General features: G+C 33.9%; 1 protein-coding gene across 6 annotated transcripts in view; it reads right to left on the bottom strand.

Annotated features, from left to right (window-relative positions):
• The window catches only part of LOC106465749 (ATP-dependent zinc metalloprotease YME1 homolog), a 174194-nt gene that overhangs the window by 64949 nt on the left and 83828 nt on the right, over positions 1-25417 (bottom strand). For all 6 annotated transcript variants that reach the window (XR_002612047.1, XM_022393673.1, XM_022393674.1 and 3 more), the window contains exons 11-12: positions 16144-16296; positions 10796-10928 (exon numbers count right to left, since the gene is read on the bottom strand). Coding sequence is in view for 5 of the 6 variants with exons in the window: in XM_022393673.1 (XP_022249381.1) it covers positions 10796-10928; positions 16144-16296 (286 nt within the window). In the remaining variant the exon portion in view is untranslated. The remainder of the gene's footprint in view (positions 1-10795; positions 10929-16143; positions 16297-25417) is intronic.

Here is a 25417-nt window from a genome sequence, read left to right as displayed (position 1 = left end):
GTTTCAAGTCAAATCAGATGGTCCATGGTGGAGCGATGTCAACAGAACCCACACTGGGTGGGTGAGAGGAGGTTGTTTGATTCAAGGAACAAAACAAGATGAGCATTAACCATCCTCTCTAAGACCTTACAGAGACGGCTAGTCAAAGCAATTGGAAGATAATTAGAAGGAATCTTAGGATCCTTCCCAGGCTTAGAGAAAGGGAGGACAATAGCCTGGTGCCAAGCATCAGGAAAAATGTTCTCCTGTCAGATCCAGTTAAAAACAACCTGAAGTGTGGCAAGAGAGGCAGGAGAGAGATGTCTCAGCATCTCATAGTGAACATCGTCATGCCAACCGATGAAGAGCTAGTTTGAGTTCCACCAGTGTAAGGGAGTGATTATAGTAACAGAGACTTTCGGCTCAAAAGGAAAGAGGTGATCACTCTGCCCCAGATTTGATGGCCCAGAACTAGTGGTAGAAGAGATGATAGTTGTGAACTTAATCCAAGATTCTTTTTGGCTTTATCATCTGACTTGCCGAGAATGGGCACAGGCCTCTGGAAAGCGATGTGATTGGAAAGAGTGGGATACTTGTGAAAAGTGTCCCAGGCCCCTTTCTGAGCCTTCAGTACCTGCTGGCGGGCTGGAAACCACCATGGACAAGGATACCGTGGAAAACATGTTGAGGTTTTAGATATAGAATGAACAGCTGCTTGAATGAAGCAATCAGTTACTGCCTCCATGCAGTTGTTAATAGATGGAGAGAGAGAGGTGAAAGAGAGCTAATCGGCCTGGTCCAACATCCACCGTGGCACTTGGGTCGGGTGGCAAAGACCACAGCCAATCTCCCTCAAAATGATAGGAAAATGATCACCGCCCCGTGGATCCCTGTCAACCCTCCAAGAACAGTGAGAGAAAAGTGAAAGGGGGGGGGGGCAGATAGATAGATCAATGGTAGTAAAAGACTGAATAGGTGCATGAAAATAAGTATAAGAACCAGTATTGAAGAGAGAAAGATTGTAATCTGAGAGCATATGCTTTAAGGAGCGACCCCTCCCATCAATATCAGTACAACTGCAGAGGGGATTGTTTCCGTTAACCCAGTTGTCCCAGGTACACTTTACTGCACATGACACAAGGTTTTTGTGTCTTACATTCAAAATTTTATTAAACTAGTTTCTGTTTATGTTATACCAATTATAATAGCATAAAATCTTAGCTAATTATCCATATTTTAAGTTTTAAGTTCTTAATTCTAAAAGGAAATGTATAAAAAAATCCTGAATTTCCACTAGTGTAACACACATGACAAATTTTGTCTTAGCATGCCATCATCCCTATTTTATCCATCACCCCTCAAAAATGTACGAAATTAAATGTAAAATGCTCTCTATAAAATCATTATTGCTCAAATAGACCATAATTTTTATGGCCTTCAATTTTGTTTTGTTACAGAGCTATCAAAGAGAAAATCAGACCCCTCCTGCCACACCCACCTGTCATATCCTCTCTTTCACAACTGGTTGATAGTTCTCTCTTACGTTTCATTATATATTATTTATAACCAATAGAAAGTCAAGGTTTTCATCTATCAAATGGTGTATTGTATAACATTGTGTTTTGAACAGATAACCGTCAATGTCACTCTGAGTAGCAGCATCTTTCCCGTGGGAAAGTTAACGACTAGCTTGGATGAATTTCTAACGGCTCTTGTCGCATAATTAGAAAGCCAGAAGTAAGTGAATTTGTCTACTTTTTGTATGTTATTAGCCTATGTTCTTTGGTTTATTATTTAATTAAATAAAAATTGTTAAGTGCTTTACTATAATCACTAAAAAAAATCAGGCTTAACTCTCATCGACAATCAGGGGCAAGAAAAAAGAAGATTGGGTAAGTACTTTATTTCTTGTTTTTCATATTTATTCTTTATTTATTATTATAAAAGTAACTAAAATTTAAAGTACGTATCTTTTTAAGTTATTTAAGACTAGAATAGGTAAAATAAGTAATAATAATATAATTAAAATTGTTCACGTAGTATGCACGTGCGCGAGCAGCTTGTGGGTGATGTAATTCAATAGCATAACATCAGTTGCACATTCCCTGAGTGATTTACAACTTATAATGGCACGGATAGCAGTTAGACATGGTTCAAAGGGCAATAAAATAATAAAATTTAATTACAACTAGATGTATAATTGTTACGAACTTAGAGCTACTTAGGATAAAAGAATGTAGTTTCATGTTACAATTTGAAGTCATTCTTGAAAGAAAAAAGGATAATTTAAGTTTATTTCGAGTGGTTACGAGGTCGGTCGAATTGACAGATCCCGTTTTAAGATACGGTACTGTTATTTTCTCATAAACTATTATTTCAAACGTTTTTTTTAGTAAAACTTTTATTTTAGGGATTACACAAAGGAAATATGAGATTTTGGAGTGTTTTAATTTTAACATGAAAATTACTTTGCACATAGACTAATCAAAACAAATACTCAATATATTCATGGACAAATCTTCACTACGAAGTATGTGAAAGACTTGTACTATTAACTGAAATACTGCCAAATTTTGTGAAGATATACCAAATATATTGACAGTTATAAGTATTAAATATATAAAAACTTTAAATGAGTACAAAAGGTCACGTAACTCGGCCAAATTGACCGACACCATAGTGAGAGAGTTAAAAGTCTCCCAGGATTAAAAATGGAGATGGCAACTGTTCAATGACAGCATCAAGGTCCAGGAGACAAGTAGAGAGAACAAAGAGTGATGGTATGACTCAAGGAAACATGGATGGCTACAGCCTCCAAGAGTGTATTGAGTGACACTGACAAGTTGGGCTGGTGCTGGTCGACCAACAGCGCCACCCCTCCATGCACTCATCCATCGCACAACCTGTCATTCCAGTATAAAGAAAACTGCTGAAAGGTGACTCTATTGGCCAGTTTCAGGAATGCTTCCTCTACGGAAAGAGACATGGGATGATAGGAATAAATCAAGGCTTTAATGTCATCTAGGTTAGAACAAAAACTTTGACAGTTCTATTGTATCAAAGTGGCCATTTTTACTTAGGTGGAGAAGAATTGGGCAGAGGACCCTTCTGTTTACAACCACACCATTTTTTTTTTATTAGAAAGAGGTCTTTGGACCTCCATGGATCTTTCCCTTGGTAGAGTGGGCAGATCTCTTGTCATTAGACTTAGATTCCAGCAACTGAGGGCATGAACGAATAATCATTCCACATCTTTGGGTCCAAAGAAGATGGACTTGAGCAGACACAGGAAGTCTGGACCAGTAGAGGTGGACCTGGGCAGCCACTGGAAGGAATGGTGGGGATAGAGATAGGAGTAGACATTGACTTGTCAACTTGCTTATCTATTGAGGGCAAAAGACTCTTCACATAATGTGAAAAAGACTCTGATGGAGGCACGGTAAGGTCCGTATGCACTACCACTGTAGCAGAGGAGGTTAGTGCAGTGGCATATGTCCACGATAGAGAAGGGGACAATAACTTCCGAGCCTCAGGATAAGAAACATTGTTAACAGTTTTTAAAAGCTGGACTTCTTTCTCCTCCACCCACTTAGGACAAGAATGAATGTAAAAGGGATGGAAACCATTACAGTTAACGCAGTGAGAGTCCAGTTGACACTCGTCACAGAACCATGCCAAGATGCCTTCGAATGGCCAAACCGCTGACACTGAAAACACCGGAGAGGGTTAAGAATATATGCTCGACAAAGGCAGGCAGACATGGAGATATAAATGTCAAAATCAGAACATTGGTAGGCAGCATAATTCCATCTTTACGAATAGATACGTTGCACTGCAGAAACTCCTTGGCAGGAGAAACCATCGAGGATCTCCTACTCAGGGATGTTTTTCAAATCCCCCTCAACAATAACTCCTCATGAGGAATTCAAAGTAGCATGGGGATTAACCTCAATGGGTATATCCCCCATGGCCTTAGAATTCAGGAGGAATTTGGTATATTTTGGGATAGATGTTTCCACCAAGATGTCCCCAGAATGTAGCTTCTTGACTGACTTTAGAGAACCAGCAAGCTCCTCTAATCCCTTTTGAATAAAAAAGGGAGACAGTTGTCCTAAAGGTTTTTCTAACAAGGAATGCAAGATCAAAAATGAAGATCCAGGGGCAAGATGAGTTGAAGATTGAAGATAAGAGTCTTTAAGGCATGGTCGTTTACCAATAAGCTGAGTTTTTTTATTATTTTATTTTTTTGAGGATTTAGGGGATCCATAATAAAAAGAGAATTGTTCAGGGCCCACTGACCCTACCCACCATGGAGTCCTACAAGGGAATGTACTACAATGCCAGGGCTTCATAAGCACATTACCCAAACACCAACATAAGACACAATGTCCACAACACCTATTGAGAATGCCCAACACTGGTATCCAGTTGACCCTAACCCAACAGAACCAGGTGATTGACCCATCTACAGGAATTCAAGGCCAAAGTGGTGTGTTGCAGTGCCCCAGACACCATTCAACCACCAGGATCCTCTCCTCCCCTTCACGGGTTATCACGCAAGACAAACACATAGGTGGATGTTCAGACCCCAGAGGAAGTAAACTTAAAATACAGAACCTTCCTTGGAAAGTTCCTTCACCACTTACAGGAACCCACCTTGTGAGGTTTTGAATAAGAATAAAATTAAGGTAATTAAACCTTGACGACAGAAAAAAAAAGAGATACAAACCAATTTTAATTAAATGGAACTTACTGACATTAATATTAACATAGAGGGAAAATCAAAACTTATGAGGATTAATTTCCCATATTGCAGTTGTTTCTCACTATTTGTTGTATTTATTACAATAAACTGTTATACTTTAAAAGTATATCCACAATTTGTCTGAAAATGATTCATAATAATAGAGATACGTGTTATTTACAAAATGCTTAAAAATAACTTATGCTTACTGATGTATCACAGACCTAATGTAGGATCTCTGTAGAGATTGAGAACAAATACACTAACATCCTAGAGAATAGTGGTTAAAACTTTAAAATGAAGCTTTTTAAACTACCTTTAACATGAAAAGATTAATTATCCATAGATGCAAAAAATGTTTTGGGATTTTTACTTAACTGCTTATAAAATGTACTTAATCATGTTATTCCAATTCTTTCTAAAGTTTCAAAATTGGTTATTTTTAACCTGATAACTACCAATGCCATTTTAAAATTTCTTTCTGCATTGGTACTGTATTGCATTCAAAATTTAATTAAACCACTTTACTATCAATGTATTTTAAAGTCATTATTATTATCAAGTATGTTATAATTTAAAGTTTTATATTATCTACGTTTTATTCCTTTATTTAAAAAGTAAAATCTAAAACAGAAATTGTTTCTTTCACTTGATCTGCTCGCAGTTACAAGTCTATAATTTTAAGAGTTCTTGTACAAAAAACTGTGAGTAGTTCACATACATTGTTATGTTAGACAATCAAAGTTTCCCCATACAGATGTATTTTATTAACATCTGAAAAAGTTCCAAGAATACCTCCCCAAAGAAAACCATTGTAAATTCTTTCTAAGTTGAAGATGTGTTTGAAGTTGAATGGCATCCTCATAACCAATAGAAAGAGCAGATTTCCTGCTATTTATCTAACTAGGTGAAAAGACATTACCAGTGTATAGATTTGTACGTATGAAATAAAAACGAAACTTAGTCCATTGTCAAGAGTGGGGCCCCCAGCATTTGGCTATACTTTCATACCTAAAACATATTAGATTGATAGACAATTACATTGCATTTAGATTTCACTTTTTTATATTTTAACTAATTATGTATTATTTGTGTTTTAGAATGCACATTTGGAAAGGTTTAACAATTTTTATAAGTTTAACTTGATGCCTGGATGGTGAAAGCTTATAAACACAGTACGCATGTAAGCACTATCTTGTTTTTTCAACGAGTCTATGCACCGAATCTGCTGAATTTACTTCATAAAGCCCTGTGGGAATCAGTTGACATACTGTCATAAATAGTAAAAGATGAAGAATTTGAAAGGAAAATTAAAAATAGACTATAAGTGAAAAGATAAAGATATGCATAATTACACATATTAAAAATACAACTATTCTAGTGGATTTCTATGAAGATATGAAAGGTATGTACATATTTCCATTTGTTAATTTTAAATATTTCATTTCACTCTATGGTGATGATAATAGATAATTATTGATATAGCAGAGAAAATGCACAATAAAATATAAACATTTACCTTAAAAAAACGTTTGATATTCATTTATGAGGTTCTAGAAATTATGTAAATAAAATATGAAACTGTAAGATAATAAATAGTATTTTTTATATTTCATATAAAAATCACCTTGCAGGTGAACTATTTAGAGTGCGAGTGCAAATAACTACATTAAATAACATATTTTTTATTATAAATAGTAGAAAAAAATCAAAATTAAATATTTTATTTTTTTAAACTACATACTTTTAGGAACGTTTCCATCAAATTTCAAACAATTTCACCTACTAGTTTTATTTTTGGAACAACATATAATAATAGGAGCGATAGGTCCTTAATTGATTTTCTATTTTCTCTACTACATCACCAACTCTAGCTATTATCACCAACATACAGTGCAACGAAATGTTTAAATTTAAGAAATAGAGAAAATGTACATACCAATTACTTTTTTTGTAGAATATCTTAAAAGATCTTCGTTTAATATGTGTAATTTCAAATCTTTATGTTTTCACTTATAGTTACTTTTAATTTTGACATTTAATATTTATGCTGAAACGTCACCTGATGCCAGCTGGCCATTATTACAAACTGTTCGGGAGAGACATCCCTTAGCTATGGGCAAAATGTTTTGCATGCATCCTGGGTTTATAAGTCTTGATGAGATAAAAGACAAATAATTAAACTTATAAAAATCATTAAACCTTTCAAATATGAATTTGAAAACATAAATAATAAATAATTAACTAAAATATAAAAGTAAAACCTAAATGTAATTGAACTGTCTATCAACCTAATACATACAAGATGAGAAAGTATAGTCCACTCTCAACAAGGGAATTACACTCATTTCTCCCCCATTTGAAAACAGATGTATAAAGGCACATTCCTATTACAGTAATGACTGTCAACAGTGAAATCTGCTCTTTCTATTGGTTATAAGTATGCCATTCAACTTGAAACTGTAGCTTAGTAACTCAGCTTATCTTCAACTCTAGAATTTTTCAAGTCTTTTTAATAGCTTTAGTTCTTGGAATGTCTCCAAATACGTTTACAAGAATTTCTATGTTGTACTTTGACAGTCTAAACCAAGGCAAGTCTACATTCTCACGCATTTCTCTTACATAGCTCTAAAGTGGAGATTTTTAACCACAGTTGTGATATGTGCTGAAGTTTTAATTATTCTTTCAGAGGTTTCTTTTGAAATAAATGAATAAAAACATACATAATATCAAACTTTGAATTAAAATATACTTCATAATAATAATTTCATTAAAATACACTTATAGTAAAGTGGTTAAATTCAAGTAACTTGGTAACCTGCACAGAGATGGGTTTAAAAATGGCATCATTATCATAGGGTTAAGGGTATATTTGTTACTTAAGAAATTGAATCAAAACATGGGAAACTGTATGCACCAGTATAGATAACAGGAACATTTGATAAGTGTTATCTAATGTTAAAAATGCATAATAATACCAATATGCATTCCAGTTGACCTGTATCTTAGGGACCCTGTTCACAATTTTTTATTGAAAATAATGAATATCTCTGAATGTTGATATGGCACCATTAAGTGGGTATTTCTAAATTAAAGATAAATATGCAATCCCACCACTGTAAGATGTGAGTTTTATTATCTTTGAAATGTACTTTATATATTATGTTATGACCTGAAATTTAAACTTTACATTTTAAAATTGTTCATAATAAATCAAAAGATAATCAACACTTATTCTCTTAATATTTTGTTTGAAAGAATGGCTAAAAGAATATCCTTTTATAATGAATATCATTTAAGCATATGAATGTGGCCATATTCTTACTCCCCCCATACGTTTTGACAAAATGACTTCAGATTTTGCACATTTGCTATTGACATCCATATAACATTTCAAAAAAGTTTGAAAGGGTTGTGAAAGAGTCTCAAAAATGGTAAGTCTTTGGGAGGAAATTGGTTTTAGGGGCTCTCAGGTTTGACTGAGCTGATTTATTTGAATAACAAGTAAGGAGTCCTACAAAAAAATAACCTATCTTCAGATTTCAGAAATTTTCAAATTTAATCCTGCATATAGGAATAAAATTAATTCTGAGGGCTCAACAGGAGTGTACTCACAGATTTAAATACAAACTGGCATGCGATTGTTCAAAATTAATATTTAGTATTTAGATGTTGAAATTTCTATACTGAGGCCTTTAAACTGGTTATCATAGGGTTTTTTGGAGGCATGGCTACTCTAGTTTACATGATGATTGGCATGGTCACATAAAGGATCATTTAAAATAATCATCTGTATTTAGATTTTTAAAATATTCTTACAGAAGCCCCATAATGATGGGATCAAGTTATTTTGGGAGACGATCAAGATACACTGCAAAAATTCATTTGAAAACTTAAAAAAATGTGTAAATGACCATTCAAAATGATATATGCATAATGTTTTAAGTAGTTGTCTCCTATGAATTGTCACTGGTTATTTACTTGTAACAATATATTATATTACCAAATATCATCAAAATGTTATACTGAGGAGTTACTGGTCTGAAATGAGCAATAAAAACTTGGGATAAAACACAATACTTTATAGCTTACTGTATTGGATAGTGATAAAGTTCAAACTTTCACACTATAACGCCAGTATAAAAATCTCAACATGCAAAATAATTTTAATGAACCTTGTATGTATCTTTCATTAATAAAGAAGCACCTTTCACATGGTTTTTGAGACTGAGCAGGACATATCCTATACTTACAAATTAAGTCTTTACATCTCTTAACAAAGTGTGCACAAATAGCATATGTAACTTAAAGGCTAATAATTTTCCTAAGTTCTTTTTCATTTATTAAGTTCTCTGAGAAAAGTTATAAAATGGAAGCTAAATAAGTTTTCTCACAACTATTTCATCATCAGTGTAATACATAATTATAGCTTACATGTAATAATTCCATGTCTGTTTGAGTAAACTTTTCATTTGTTTAATTGATAAACCTTTCCTAAAATTTTTGCTCTTATTTCACACCCACAGTCTATAATGACAAGACTACTTTTCCTTTCATTGCTTTTACCCAGATATAACATAAGCATGCAGAAATAACTCTTTGAATAACCACTCTTATTTATATATCTTAATCCATATGTATTATGGCCAAATCTATTAGAGTCCAATGTTTGGTATTATGCCACTTTTTACTTTTTTATCAATAAACATTAATAACTCATAAACATCACCAACTCTGAAACAAAGACATTTCCAACACATGGCACAATATCTATAATACCTTTTGACTGATAGCCAGTTTTGATGTATAAACCATTGTACTAATTTGTAGTCCCAATAATGTCATATGTTAGGCTACTTTGTTCAGAGAAATGATGTAACAGAAAAATTGCCTAAAGTAGTAAAACTAAATCAAATAAATAGTATTTATCTCACTCTATTGTATAGATAATTTCCATATGATCTCCTTTTAATAACTTAGGTAATGTATGTTCAAAAAATATAATGATTATTACCTTTGATCAAGTGTGAAACACAGCTAATGTTAATTGATGGCCTTGAGTCACAATAACTACATTTATGTTATAAAAATATTAACTTTCAAAATAATTACTTCAACAAAATAAATAAATATGCAGGAAATTCATTAAGCTTATTCATTACCTTCCTGTGCTTTTTAAATAATTGAATAATATACTTAAATGACAACTAAAAAAGCCATTCAGTCTTGACACACATTTAGAAGACTTGAGATGTTATATGAAATTTTAAATTACTGTGTAACTATGTAAGGAGGGAAGAAAGTTTTATGGTAAATAGATTGCAAGAATAATTCCAGGTTTCAAATGATATATTTATGATTGTCAACTTAAAAACATGAACATTTATAAAAATGCAGATAGTTCAATTTTACAGCTCTTTGCGTCATGAACTTGAACAATTTACTATTTTTAAACTATCCAAGTTAAAAATAAGCTACAAACTTGTTGAAAATCTACAAATTTCTGGGTTTGTTTTATCTCTTGCACAGGGAGTTGGGGTTTAATGACTGCCACAACCCAAATAATAATTCCAAAAGGAGGCCAAATACTAAAAATTATGAATAAAACTTTCATATGTTTTTTTTTACTTACTTCTTCCAAAACAGATGCTAATAATTTACATCTAAACAAAATCTTAAATCTCAACATTTCAGTTATAATTTTACTTTGGAGGAAACATACAGGGAAACATCACAAATAATTTTTGAATGTTTAGTATCACTCATTTCCTCAAAGTAATACCCATAATGGTTGGATTAACCATGAAAAATTATTAGTTTACTACAATATTGACACACACAGTTATTAACTTTGTATTTTTTTTAGAACTAATATATATTTTGAAATAAGGGGTTTAGGAAACAAATACATTATTTCATGAAACTAATTTTCACAGTGTGATGATATTTAACCTTTAGACCAGCCTGTATATGTGTGCATATAGACATATGCATCTATATACAACATTTCAGTATTATCTCGATGCTTTTGTTCTAAACAATATGCAGAATATTACCATATGTACACCTTACCCATCCATCTCAGATAGCAGCTGGTTAATAGTCTGATTTGCATATGGATGAAGTACAGAATTTGTTCTTTTTGCCCCCACGGAATCAATTTCATCAATGAATATAACACATGGTGCTCTCATTTTGGCAACATCTGTATAAAGATTGAGAAAGTAAGTAAAAAAGCAGCAAATTTGTGTTTTAAGCAGATCTTACTCCTAATACGTTTTGGCAAATATCAATTAATGTATGAAAAATTATATATATTAAATTTGTTTAAACATTCATCTGTTACATATATACTTACTATTTCAATTGAGTTATATTAAAAAGTCCTGGGTTCAACTTTCCTTTTCATTCAAATTCAGTTTAACAGAATGTTATTTGTTTACCATACAGAAAAGTTAAAATTTTTTCTAACACTGAAAATGTATTTCCGATTCGCACATACGTCCCTCTCACACAAAGCTATCTCAATGTTTATCTGCCCTCTAAGCAGTGCTAAAAAATCTTCATAATCAGTGCATCAATCTATATACCCCATCAATTTTCCATAATTTCTGAACATGTACATATCATGTGACTACTTTCCACCAATAGCATTATGCCACCTATATTGGAACAGCTAGCTTCTTCTGCTATTCCCACTCAATCCTCACTTTCAAGAATTGGCAGGCTCTAAAAGTAGAACACCGGCTGTTGGGAGGAAAGGTGGAAAGTGTTTGAATGGAGATAAGTACCTATTGGAAATACATAACTCCTCTCAAACAAAGCTAGAGTCCCACAAAGATGGAGAGGACGGTTTAGGCGCATAACATAGATACCAAATGGAAAATGACTGTCCAGAATGAACAGGTGTGCTCAGAGATGAAAACAAAGCACACTTGTGGGGTACTGCACTACTTAAGGAACAGATGTGCTCTTCGTCGAGGAAGTAGGAAATTAATCCAAAATTGGTGGAAAAGGAAATTACTTGCACCAGCCTAATATGTTCTGAGACGTGAAAGCTGTAGTAACATATGAAAATAATTAGATATATATACATTCCCAACCTCAACCGAACAAATAAGGTTCCATGACATGTCCTCAGCAGTAAGAGGTTGAGGATAAAAAAATCTTGTAACATCAACAGTGTGGTTAGGGCATGTAGACTGTATTATACATACCAATCAACCCCAACTGTAAGTAAACATATTGCCATACATCAAGCAACTGTAATTACAAAGATGAGGTGAGCTTTTGGTTGAAACCAGACAAACTTCCAAAACTACAGTAGGAACAAGAAGTACAATAAACTGAACCCAGCATTACAAGGTCGTGGCTTTGCTTCAACTCAACCATAAGATGATAAAAACCCTATGACCTGAGCACTTTCGAAAGGTGGTCCTTACAGGGGCAAACATTTCGAGTATGCTCCTGAAGAAGAAAGGACCACCTTTCAAAAATGCTCGGGTCATAGGGTTTTCATCATCTTGTATCAAGACTTCCTGAACCTACGTGTTTTTCTGACATCATGAACTCAACCATAAGAACAGGGTAATAGCTGTAACCAGTATTATGGGCAAAATCATAACTCATTCAACCATAAATGCAGGAAAGAGACATCCTGCATATGGAATTACAAGGAAGACATGGAGCATTCATCTAACTGTAGGAACAGGATGCGTACATCCTGTTGCCAGTATGATAAGGCAGATGAAGTCTCCCAAGCACAAACTTAGTAGCAGGGAAGGAACCTCCTGCAACTGAAATTAACAAGAAGAGAGGTGTCTACTGCACACAACCATAGAAACATGGCATTGTCATCCTGAATCTTGTATTACAAGGAGGATCCCGTATAGGCAGGACCCACTCCAACCGACATGTGTCCACCTGGGAAAAAGCATCCAGAGGAAATGGTAAGAGGGAAATCAGCATTTCCCTCTTCTCACTGAGTGTATAATGATGAATAGCTAGGGCAAAGTAAATTTGAAATTCACTCAGGAGGAAGCCTCCACAGTCTACCACCCCAGCAACTGGGAAGTGGTAAGGGTCAGAAGGGATAGGCAGAAATCCCATTCTGCTTTGTTCATGAAGTCCAGGAGTGACGGTCCAGCACAGATTGAAAAGCGAACCAACCCTGAGTTATTCAATCAAAGAGTCAGAAGGGATGGGCAGAAATTCCATTCTGCTTTGCTCATGCAGTCCAGGAGTGACGGTCCAGCATAGATTGAAAATGATTGACATCTAGTACATATGTATACATACACCACTGAGTAAGCCATCAGTGGTCTTGCAGTGAATGTTATATTACAAACAGTAAGTATTGCAGTATGAGGCAAAGTATACCTGTCAAGGGAAAACACATGCCACAGAATAGGATCTGTATAGATGTGGTTAAAACTAGGTTTGCTGAAAATAAAACATAAATGAAAGGAAATTATAAGACTTACCCCAGTTAAAGGCAACTGTACATGTGTAGAACTACCACAAGAGGGAGACAATATCCACCAGAGGAAGGTACAGCTAGATCATGCATATAATGAGTGATGAAAGTATTAGGAGTAGTCAATATTCCAGCCTCAATGATCTTCTTCAATGGACGGCGAAAGCAATAAGACATAGATATGATGATATGACAAATATGATGAGAAGAAACATTGTGGAGACAGTGACCTTCCATGGATAAGTCCACATATGCCAGCCTAATGAGTGGTTGTATCCAACCAGTTAATGTGACAGAGGATAGATCAAGGAAAATGGAAGGGTTCCAGGGAATAAAAGTCTGGAACTCGAACCTCAAAAGGAGGCAGGACGTGCTACATAACAACGTAAGGAGTGAGCCAGATAAGGAAGTGGATCAGGACTGAAATGGGTCTGAGGAAGGTAGGAACATAGTATGACAGAAGAGGAATGGTACAGGAAGCAGGTAACATTAAAGGCAGAAATATCTGATCGATGACACCTGCAAGCAAGTAGGAGATGGAAAAAGGTCTTGAAGAGAGATGGTAGATGGAACATGAAGACAAAGGTTCAAAGGAAAGATGGGAAAAGCATAAAGGACCACACAGAGATCCCAATCAGGGAAATCAAAGGAACGTGAAAGGCAAATAACTCAAAAGGAGAGGAAAAAGAAGGGAAATGACAAGGGAAGACAAGACTAGATGTGACCTGGAAAACAATAGGTGTTCGACAATGCTACCCAATAACTAGACATGATTGAAGTGGATATGTCTTGTCAAACAACCAGGAGAAGAGTAGGGAAAGATGAGGAATGGAAGGTGGGGAGGTCAGAAACCACGTCCAAGGGACCCAACCCTCTAAATATGAGATTGTGAACAGATGTAAAACCAGGTAAGGTGGAGTAAGCAGGCCCAGTCAGGGATCCGAGGAGAAGTTTTGCTGATCAAGGAGTTTGCATTGAAGGGAATGCATAGGAGAACTTCCAAGGAAGCCCACATCCCCAAAAAGATTGAACATCTTGAGTTGTAAGAAAAGTGAGGTGATGTGTGAACTGCTTACTCTAAACTCAAATACAAAAAGGTTGGGCCTGATTGAGATTGGAATAGACCCCTCCCCCCAAATGAAAGGGGTAAGAATGTACTTTCCCACTGTAATCAGGAATCCCACCCATGCTACTTCCCGTAGGAGCAGAGGAATGTGATCCATTGACTGTGAATGGGAGTAAGTAAGCAGGAGCCATTCATCCATAGAAAGAAGTGGGCAAAGACTCATAGAGCGAAGATGTCGGGCAAGAGTTTGTACCCCCAATAAAAAATTTTAAGAGTTGAGGTTAGTCTAAAGAGGCCTTGAACTGGAAAACCCAACTGAGAGAAAAAACAACTATTGATGAAATGGGGAAGAACTCAAAGTATGCAACAATAAAGAATGTGCAAACCAACTAGAATTACTTAGAAAACAGATTAATAATCAATATCTAACTTACAATGCCTCTAAACTAACCTAGATAAAAAAGGACACTTAAATAAGTTCTACACTGATGAAAATTAGGATGATAAAGCAAATAGTTAACAATGACAAAAAAAAATTATACTCAAATTGAACAATGAATAAGATGTTACTAGTAGTAATGATATGTAATGTACAAACAATCTAAACTTACCTAGTTAAAGTACTTATTAATAACGAACTAACAAACCCACGAAATTTGCTTAGGCTATAAAGTGCAAAACAATTAAATTTACCCCCAAAAAAACAAAGTAATAATTAATGTCCAACTTACAATTCATCTACAGTTAAATTAGATGACAAAGGACACATAAATATCTCACTTACCAAAGTCCAAGCACTGATAACGTGAAATACTTAATTCTTCCATGTGTACAAAAGGGCAAAGCCCCACAAAGGGCATCTGTGCCACACCTACCATGGGTATATCAATCAGGTATGAAGTGTATCAGGTGAGAAACTTACCACAGATTCCCTGGGAGAATCTGAAGCAGAAAGAAAAGAACAATTCTCCACCAAAGTGAATGATGTGGTGGTATGGCAAATGGTGGAAGGTGAAATCTCCTGAAGAGGAGTGTTATGTGACTGACCAAAACAAAAAAGTGCTAAAAAAAGACTCCAAATTGTCTTCTCATTGATTGCATTCTTCCTCCGAAACATTGTCACATTGAAAAAAAGAAGAAATTGCTGGCCAAACGTAAGAACCTAGCTCCCTGTAATATAAGGCCTGTACCTCCTCTACAGATAAAGTTGAATATGATTCCTGAGAAGTCGTACCAGTAGCATTTTCAAATGTTACAGGAATTTTCGTAGTCAATACATTGACCGCAATTTCATACTAAGATCTCTTGTAATTTGGTAAGAAGAAAAAATAAAAAAATAAATGGTTGAAACAAGTGAATGCAAACACAGTAAAATAAAAACTGTTGAAAAAAAAATTGAAATGACAAAGAAGCACATACATAAATGAGAGCCACATGCAAAAAAAACAAACATCTAAACAATACATACAAACAATAAAGTGAATATTGAGAAGGAATAGCAGAGGGAGCTAGCTGTGCCAATAAAGGTGGCACAATGTTATTGGTAAAAAGTAGTCACATGATATGTACATGTTCTGAAATGGCATGAAATTGATATGGTATATAGACTGGAGAGCTGATCGTGAAAATTTTTTAACAAGGCAGAAGAAGATTGAGATGGTTTTGTGTGTGAGAAGGTAAGACCCTATTAGAATTGATACATTGAAGTGAAAGAATATTATTTAAATGTTTTCTAACATTACCAGAGCCATGCATAAATAAGTGCATAAAATCCAAACAATTTAGAGCTAAAAAACCTGTATTTTTTATAGAATGCAAGTTTTTATAAAATCTTTGAAATGAAAAATATACAATAAAAACAATATAAAATTCACTCACTGAAGAGATCTCGCACTCTTCTAGCCCCTTGCCCAACTAATATCTCATCAAATTCTGGACCTGCAGCATGGAAAAATGGAACATTGGCTTCTCCAGCAACAGCCCGTGCTAGTAGTGTTTTCCCAGTACCAGGTGGACCAACCAGCAACACACCTAAAAAAAACATTACTATTATTTAGATATATAAAATTATATCAAAAAAGGTATTAATGAATATGTCAAAATACAGTCTTTAAAAAGTTCTCTAAAATTGAATTTAAACAAACAGCATACATATATAAAGTAAACCAATATAGGGTAAAAAAAAAGTTAACCTCTCTCTTTTTTTTTTCTTGAAAATTTGATACAGAAAAGTTGATGTGCATCAAATAAAACAAGCCACAATGGCTTTCTTGGAGCATTTGGGATATAACCAGCACTGACATACAGCTGTTGAGGAAAGAATGAGTCATACAACGTTTGGAAGGTATCTGACCATCACCAGCAGTGAATGTCAGAAAGGAAGGCACAGCAAGGTTCTGTGTTAATTTTAGATGGATGAGTGTGGCAACTGAGTTGATGCTATTCTATTCCCACAGAAAGACGAATATCAAGAAGAACTGGAAGATGCTAGCTGGTTCATCAATTTATACCTAGCCTCTGGATACTAGCAACTCCAGTTGGATAACAAAAGCAGGTCCCAAACTCCTTTCAGCACTGCAGATGGTCTGCACAAATTCTACATCAATGCATTAGGCCTTTATAACTTGCTTGCTACTTTTGAACAGCTGATGGAGCTTACACTGAGAAGGGCGCAATGGGAAAGACTGCTAGCCTATGTTGACAATCAATATGTTTAGTTGCATCACATTCATCTACTAGGCATGATTTTTTTCAGCAAATGTGAGAGGCAAGCTTGAAATTAAAACCAGAGAAGTGTGCACTTTTATGTATACAAATAAAATTCTTTAGTCAAAATGAAGGAAGACCCTGAGTAGAGCACTGCACTCAGATATTAACCACAATCCATGACAAAACAAGAGGTCTGCATGTTCATAGGTTTTGCTTTGTACTATCATTGATTCATAGCTAATTTTTCCAAGATTGTTTCACCACTGTCTGCTATGACTAAAGCTAAAATGCATTTTAAACAGACTGAATACTGCTAACATGCATTTCAGTCACTTTAGTAAAGTTCCAGTGTTAGCATACCCAAGACAAGACTGTCCATTCCTGCTCAATACTAATTTCAATGATAGTGGAAACAAAACTGTATAGCTGTAGGCACAGGACAGCTTGGAAAGTATAATTGCATACACTAGTTATATATTGATGACTCCTGAATGCAAATACTTTATGATTAACAAAGAACTGCTTGCAGTTGTAGTACTTATGAAACATTACTTGTATGCCACTTAGTTCACTACTGGTTGGATGAGAAAAGGGATATGAGCTTTATAAATCAAGAGAAAACTGCATCTTGGATCACAACATTTTAAGTGTATGACTGAATCCACATGATAAGAATAGTGACAGACTGTCTTGCCAGATCATGAGACATTGTCCGCTCAATGAATGTTCTCATCCTTTTCACACTGTGGAGTAAAAATTACTGTAGCAGCAGTGACAGTACATAATAATCCACTGGTTGATAGATACCACAAATATCCCATCACAAGCTCTGGAAAGAGCAACTAAAGGAGTCAGATCTAGCATCAGTGCTATTGCCATGCAGTAAGGAAAGCATGACTTCTGCAGATTAAGAAACATAGCATGGATGCATGTAAACTTTTGCATTTATATAAGAAGTTACAAGCGCAGAAAGGGTTACTATACTATTGTTATAAACCACCAAGATGTAATTCTAAATCTGGGCTGCAGCTAGTGGTCTTTATAGCTCTTACACAGGATACTTTAGACTTTGAAATGTATAAGAACTGGAGGTCACAAAGGTATTACATGTACATCAGGGTTTGAAATTAGCAGGGGCCCAGAAACGAATGGCACCCAAAAATACTGGTGGTCCTGTAAAAAGTGTCTGCTAGGAAGCCCCCACAGGCCCTTAAAATTAAAAGAGTGATTAAAAGATTGACTCCACATACGTTGATCTAAGAGCTTAATGAAGCAGGACTTATGACAAACTATGAACGGAACTTCCCAAATTTACAAACATTTCTCAGTCACGTATCCAAAAATGTTATCATTATGAATACCTGCGTATTCAAAGTAAATTCATCATTTGTTTCAGCTGTAAGTTCGAAGACTGTTGCTATCACTCTACACATTTTGAACTAAACCATTTTCTAAACCAAATGATGTATTCCAACCAAAGGTCAAATAAAGTGACAGCATTTGAAAATTTTTGTTCGGAAGAGGAATATTCAATTCAGTTGCCAAAAGATTTTATTTTTAACTAGCTGGAGTACCAATCGCCTGGATGGAAGTTATGTAAATTCATGATTAATAAAAGGTTATTTTAGGATATGAAAATTTGCTTCTCTTACATATAATTGTAAAAAATTCAAAAATTCCCATAAAAAACTGCAAACACAAAATGTGAAACCACAAATTTGCATGCATCTACCCATAAACCTCCATACCAAATTTGGTGAAGATCCATTTGCAGGGGTAAAGTAGTGGTAAAAACTGCAAAAACTCCTATAAAAATTACAAAACCCAAATTGAAAATTTGTATGTACCCCGCATGGTCCAGTGAACCTCCTTACAAATTTTGGTGAAGATCCATCCACACCCTGCAAAGTAGTTACTCTTTAGAAATAACAGTGGGATTGGCTGTTGCATTATAATACCCACACAGCTGAAAGGGTGAGAATTTGGCACAGGGTTTCGATCCCATGAACAGCAAATTCTAAGTTCAGCATCAAAAACCACCAGACTATGTCAAGCCTCATTAAGTTGTATTTTCCATTTTATTGATTTTATCATTGTAAAGGCTATTACTTTTATGCAACATTATTCATCATTGTTTAACTTTTGCTTCCCATGTTGTATAGAATATTTTGTAAGGTGCACAAAATAATTTATTTGTGGAATATGTCTGACATACAGTTTTTAATTTTTATTTTTCATACATATTTTACTGTATTTAATAGTTCAGGTTAGGTACCAACTGAGGGCAGATTGAAAACAACGGAAGATATGATACCTGGAAGTACCATATTTTCCTTTCTCTCTCTTTTAGTTTAAAAATGTAGTCTTCAAATTCGGTGATGAGGAACCCACTTTGAGACTAATAATGGCTGGAGACGGCTTGGATGGATAATGAAGAAAAACTTTAATATAAGTTTAACATAACAGCAAATGTACAACGTTTCGACAAGGTTTTATCATCATGATAGATATACGTTCATATTAATTTAAAGATTTCAGTATTTTTGATATAGATTAACTTGATATATACAGTTTCAAAGCACATGCAAAATAATACAATGTGATCTGGATCAGTTGATGAATTTGTTAACGTGTGCAATTATTTTATGGATATTTGAAATATGACTTTACTGCAGTGTAGGGTTAGAAATTGAAAGTTTTGTATAATTTTTGTGCATGTACACACATTAGAAAATATTGCTTTAATACTTTACCATATGAGAAGCGTACTATGTTAAATAATATTCCATTTTACATCTAAAGAAATTCTATCATACATCTATCACCAACACCCTGGGGTGTCAAGATATCTCTTCTAAGTCTTGCAACAGTATCTGGTCATGTGACCTCTTTGTTCCATACAGTATATATATATATATATATATATCTGTGTCAGTATTAACTACTTGTACCTGATGATGACAAAACCTTGTCGAAACATTGTACATTTGCTGTTATATTAAACTTATATTAAAGTTTTTCTTCATTACCCATTTAAGCCATCTCCAGCCATTATTAAAAATGTAGACTACTTAGTTAGCCTAAAACATTCAAAATTTTTTAATATAATAAGCTTTTAAACACTAACAAGACTTTCAGTGCAGGAAATCTGCTTTGTGCAATAGTGACCTTATTTCATGTGCTAGTTACACATAATTAGGAGGAGTATCCATTAATGTATTTTTAGACATTTTTCGGAGATGATATTGATGGACATTTATTTTCAAACCTTGCATCTGCTTCCTCTGATAGCATTGTCATGTTTAATTTTAGAAATGTCTGGAGGTTAAACTCTCCTTACTTTCATTTCATGCAGCCAATGACAGGTTGTGTCTGTAAAAGCTGTGTAAATCAAGGTTGCTCTAATTCTAGCACATGAAAATGAGAGTCACAGTTTAAAGATAATTGCACATCTAATAATAATAGCACTAATAATAAATGTAACAGTAGATTACAAAGTTGTAAAAACTTGTTTCTTCTAACTTTGTTTATGTGTTTGTAATCTGCACTTTATATGGTTAGGCTCTTTTACAATTTGGTGTTTTTTTCACATAACAATGTTTTTGTTACAGATATTACTTCTTTTTTTCAAACACATAGTACATACAGTGCTATTTGAACTGTGCATTCAATGTCACAGGCTTTGACTGTTGTCTGCCAAACCTTGTGTGTAGAAGCTGCTACCAACTATTTTATCTGATTTTCAGTTTTCTCTCCAAATAATGCCAAGCCATGCAACTGGTGAGGTTCAAGTTCAAAAACAGATACATTATAAGCAATGTAAAGTGTAGTTTGGTGGTTGAGATTCTATCCTACCCTCAGACACTTTTTATGTTTTCATTTCTTAAAATATTAATGACTAAAACTTCAAAGCAAGTGCATTCACTGGTGTATTTTTTTTTATGACAAACGTAAAATTTTATGGATGTTTAGATGTTGTGCGATAAAGATACAGTTTCAAAAATTACTAGATTTGTTGGAAAATAGCATGAAGAGAAAGAAAAGTATATTTTCACCATATTTACTTCTCTTACTGTATGACAGATATTGATTTTTTTTCACATTTGACGTAAAATTGTTCCAAACTACATATTAAATATGGAAAGGTACTTTTGGCTGATGCAACACAGGTGTGTTAATACCCCCAAAGCAGCAAAACAATCTGTGCTGTGTAGAAAGGCACCAATAATTTTCTGCCAACTTTTTTACACAACTCTCTCAGTATTTGGTTTTTTGAATGTTGCACAAAACTACTTCAGGACTATTTGCACTAGCCATCCCTACTTTTGAAGTGATACACTAGAAGGAAGGCAGCTAGCCGACACTACCCACCACCAACTTTTCAGCTACTCTTTACCAACAAATAGTGAGAATGACCATCATTTTACAGTGCCCACAGAGCAGAAAAGGTGAGCATGTTCAGGGATAGGGTTTGAACCTGCAACCCTCAGATTTCAAGTGCCCTAACCATCAGACCACGCCAGGCTTGACTAAAATAAAAAAATCGGTCCAAAATCAAATACTGTCCAAAATACTGTACAATAATCATTGACTCGTGTTGTACTAAATATAGACTGATTTTACCTCATTTAACATTATACTGTTTTTTCTTCAACTAAGTTACATCATATTTTCTATTTTAACCCCATAATACATTTCCTGATTGAACCTCTAGTTATTTCTGGTGCTACTGTTAAGTGTAAGTTAATTAGGGAACCTAAGAACACCACAAAAGTCAACTATAATTTATATTACAGCTGCTAGATCAATATTACATATCCCATTGTAGTTTTTGTTAGAAAAACAAACAAACAAATGCTGGCAAAAATGTTTTTTTACTGCTTTATCCTATGAAAATTATTTATGTATTGAATTATTTACTTTTACTTTATGTCAGTAATGGGAAGTGTGTATGTCCATAGATGGTGATATGATAAGTCAAACAATCAGACTATGCTAGAGACCAGCAGTAAAAATACGTCATCATGACTGTCCTTCTACTGTAATTGAATATTCTTCAAACCAAAACTCATGTGTATATATTGTGTACATTCATGTGTACTTAGGTATGGTACAAATTCATACAACTAGATTAACTGAGACATAATAGCTGACTCATGCTATAAATATTTGACCAGATAAAATATGATGTGAAAATACTAGGCAAGTCATACACGTATGCAGGGGGGTTTGAAGGGATTCAGCCGAACCCCTATTTTTGTTAAGTTTAAAAAATATTCTTATATAGTTGTAGTGCAGCTGTTTATGGTATTAAATGTTTTTTACATAGTCTATATTCTTCTGATGAAGTATTAGCATTTTTCGGGCTTAAACAGTCCCAAGTCCCCAGATTCCCATGGCATTAACATGCTTTGCATGCTGATTGTGTTTCACACAATACGTGCTGGCTTCTGATCTCACAAATTAGAATCCCCCTTTCAACTATTCTGCATATCAGCCTGCAGAAATCAAACATATAGAGGAACTTAAAAACTATGAAAACATCACTACCAAGTTTATAGATGGAAGCAATGTCTCAGATCTAAAAATGATGGTTATGGATAAGACTCACCTAAAGAAGGTGGCTAAAAAAGCTTAAAGATCTGTTCATTATCTAAGTCATGCCAAACACTGTTCAATCTTTAGTTTTCTACATTGGCCCAGGTACCATATTTTTAGTATGATTAAATTTGTGACATGTATGTTTATATATTTCATTTATTATATATAACAAATGTGGCGAGTATGACTGTTACAAGTCCAATTTAGTTCATCAAGTCGCATGCAAACTATGTACTAACCCTCTCTATACAAGTTTTGTCTGTGAATTTATGAAATCAAAATGTGACTCGGACTCTCACTAGTCTAACTGCAAGGTGATTTTCATGTAATGATTAAAAATATATTTTCCATATTAGTTTTCAAATTTCATTTGCATTACCTCTAGAAATTCCTAAATGGATATCAAGTTTTTTTTTCAGTAAAAGTTTATATTTTCTCTATCATAACACTATTCCCTTTCTAGAATGACTGCAGATTATAACAGAATATTAAAATTACTTATCCCAAACAACCTCGGCTCATAACAGTTTACATCTGTTTTCATACAATTTTATTGCTCCTTCAACCATGTCTAACTACTAAACGCACATAGAGAGCTACAAAATCATCTGGTGAGCACATAGTTCAAGTTAAAGTAAACAAAGTGTTGAATTACATAATGTACAAGCAGCTTTATTGAAAACCTTGCTGAGAATTTTGTATATTTTGTTTTTCATTTATGTTTCCTTATCTAACTTGATAAGTTTCTAATATTTACAACTTAGTTAATTTTATAACAATAAATATACATAAAAAACAAGAAATTTCGTACTTCTGTTTAGCCTCTTTTTTCTCTCAGCCCATCAATGAAACTTAACCCTAATGTTTTTGAAGCAATGGTAGTAATATATAAAATAAGTTATTTATTTCAAATATGCAATTAAGAAAACAGAATATTAACACACAAAAATACTAAGCCCTAAAGCTATTATAATTTAACCCTCTCACTATGGACAGGTCAAAGGGCACATCACAACATTTTAGAGTTATTTTCATAAGTTAATTAAACAACTTTATTATCATTGTATGTCAATAAAAGTGGCATCACAACATAGTTTATAATTTTAATATCATATACATGTTTAAATTTCTAAATTCAAAAGAAAATATTAAAAAAGAATGCTAAATATGGATTCACCGAAGTATAACAATGAAGATAAAGACGGATCATCTTTGTAACACAATTTTCAGATTTCACTGCAGGTGGAATAACAATATTCCGAAATATTTGAACCTAGTAAATAAAATGTTTTGTGTTTTATCAACCATCTTTATCTTCATCATTAAAATGCTTTTTTGTGTGTCATATGGCATGTCTTCTGGCTCAATTTATATTTTATTACACCTACTAAACAATGTCTATAGCGGTTAATTAATTAAAAACTCAAATTTCAGACATTTACAAGCTAGAATATAAAATAAGAACCTCCCATCTTTCTGATTTGCTGAGATGTTAATATATTTTGCAAATCTACCAGGGTAGCCCAACCCACTCTTCATTTTTTTAAACTTCTTGTCTACTCACACTTAGGGTTCTAAGTTAGCAATGAGACTAAGAATGCTATAATGTTGAGAGAATAACAATCCTGTAATAGCATTCTTAGTCTCATTGGTACCACAGTATCCATTTGTCAATATGAATATTATTCACACCTACTTCTCTTAAATACATGTTTATAACCAATAGAAAGAGCACAACTTAAACCAAGTAAATCTGATAGTTGTCTGTAATTGGCTTGAAGGGGAAACTTCTAATTTTACTGGATATATTGAAGTCCATTCATCATTGCTCCATACAGAATGAATTTTCCTTAACCCACATACAGCTTATTTAGAAAGCCAGATAAATTACAGCATTTTTATATGTAGCAGTAAGTAATTTGATAATTTTTGGTTTCCAAAAATGCATCTTTGAAATCTACAAAAATTAATTTGTCTTCCTCCATTGGAGAGAATAAACATAGCTTATAGCAAGGCTTAGCAAGCACAACGTACAAATACAAATCAATTTTGAAACATCTTTAATACTAGAAGTAATTTTTTATTATTTTTTTACTTACTGTTCTGTTTTAAGAGAAGTAACTAAACATTATGCATTTATGAGTAACTAGTAATAATATGTAATAAGCACGTACACATTTTGTACACCTATTTCACTAAACTCCGACCACCCTGACAGGATAACTAGCATCCAAATACCTACGAAGTTTATTGAATTGGACCCAGACTTTGTACAGAGCCATATCATAAACATCTTCTGACTCTTTTATTAATTTAGGCAATTCTCATTGCAACTACTGTACTGTAAACAAATGATAAATCCTCTTCCACTGCATTCTCAGAGCTGGGATTATGATAAACTCTGTAGGGAAATTCTGGTAATGTGTCACACAAGATTATTTACTACTGAAAGTGTCATATTACAGTGTCACATAGACAGTCTAATGGCAGGAATGGCAATTCATTGCTTTATGTTCAGCAGGTTTCTACTTCAGCTGCTAACAGTAAAATAAACATAAGAAATACATGTTAAAAGCAGATACTTTAGGAAGTACTTTGGATTTTCATGGTCAATACTAAAAAAGATAGAGCAGTATTACTTACTTTATCTTACATTTTTCAACTTTTAAAGCTTTATGGTGGCGTAAGAACACCAAAAAATTTAGTCTCTTTAGGGCTGTTCCCTATGCAGCTATTTTAATATTATACACCTTTTAATTGTACGTGTGTGTGTGTGTGTGTGTGTGTGTATGTATATATATATATATATATATACTACTACTATATATACTATACTAATAAT

This window comes from Limulus polyphemus, unplaced genomic scaffold (genome assembly GCF_000517525.1).
Source record: "Limulus polyphemus unplaced genomic scaffold, Limulus_polyphemus-2.1.2 Scaffold2038, whole genome shotgun sequence".
Classification (NCBI taxonomy): Eukaryota; Metazoa; Arthropoda; class Merostomata; order Xiphosura; family Limulidae; genus Limulus; species Limulus polyphemus.
Note: the sequence above shows the minus strand (reverse complement) of the source record. Positions and strands in the feature narration are given on the sequence as shown.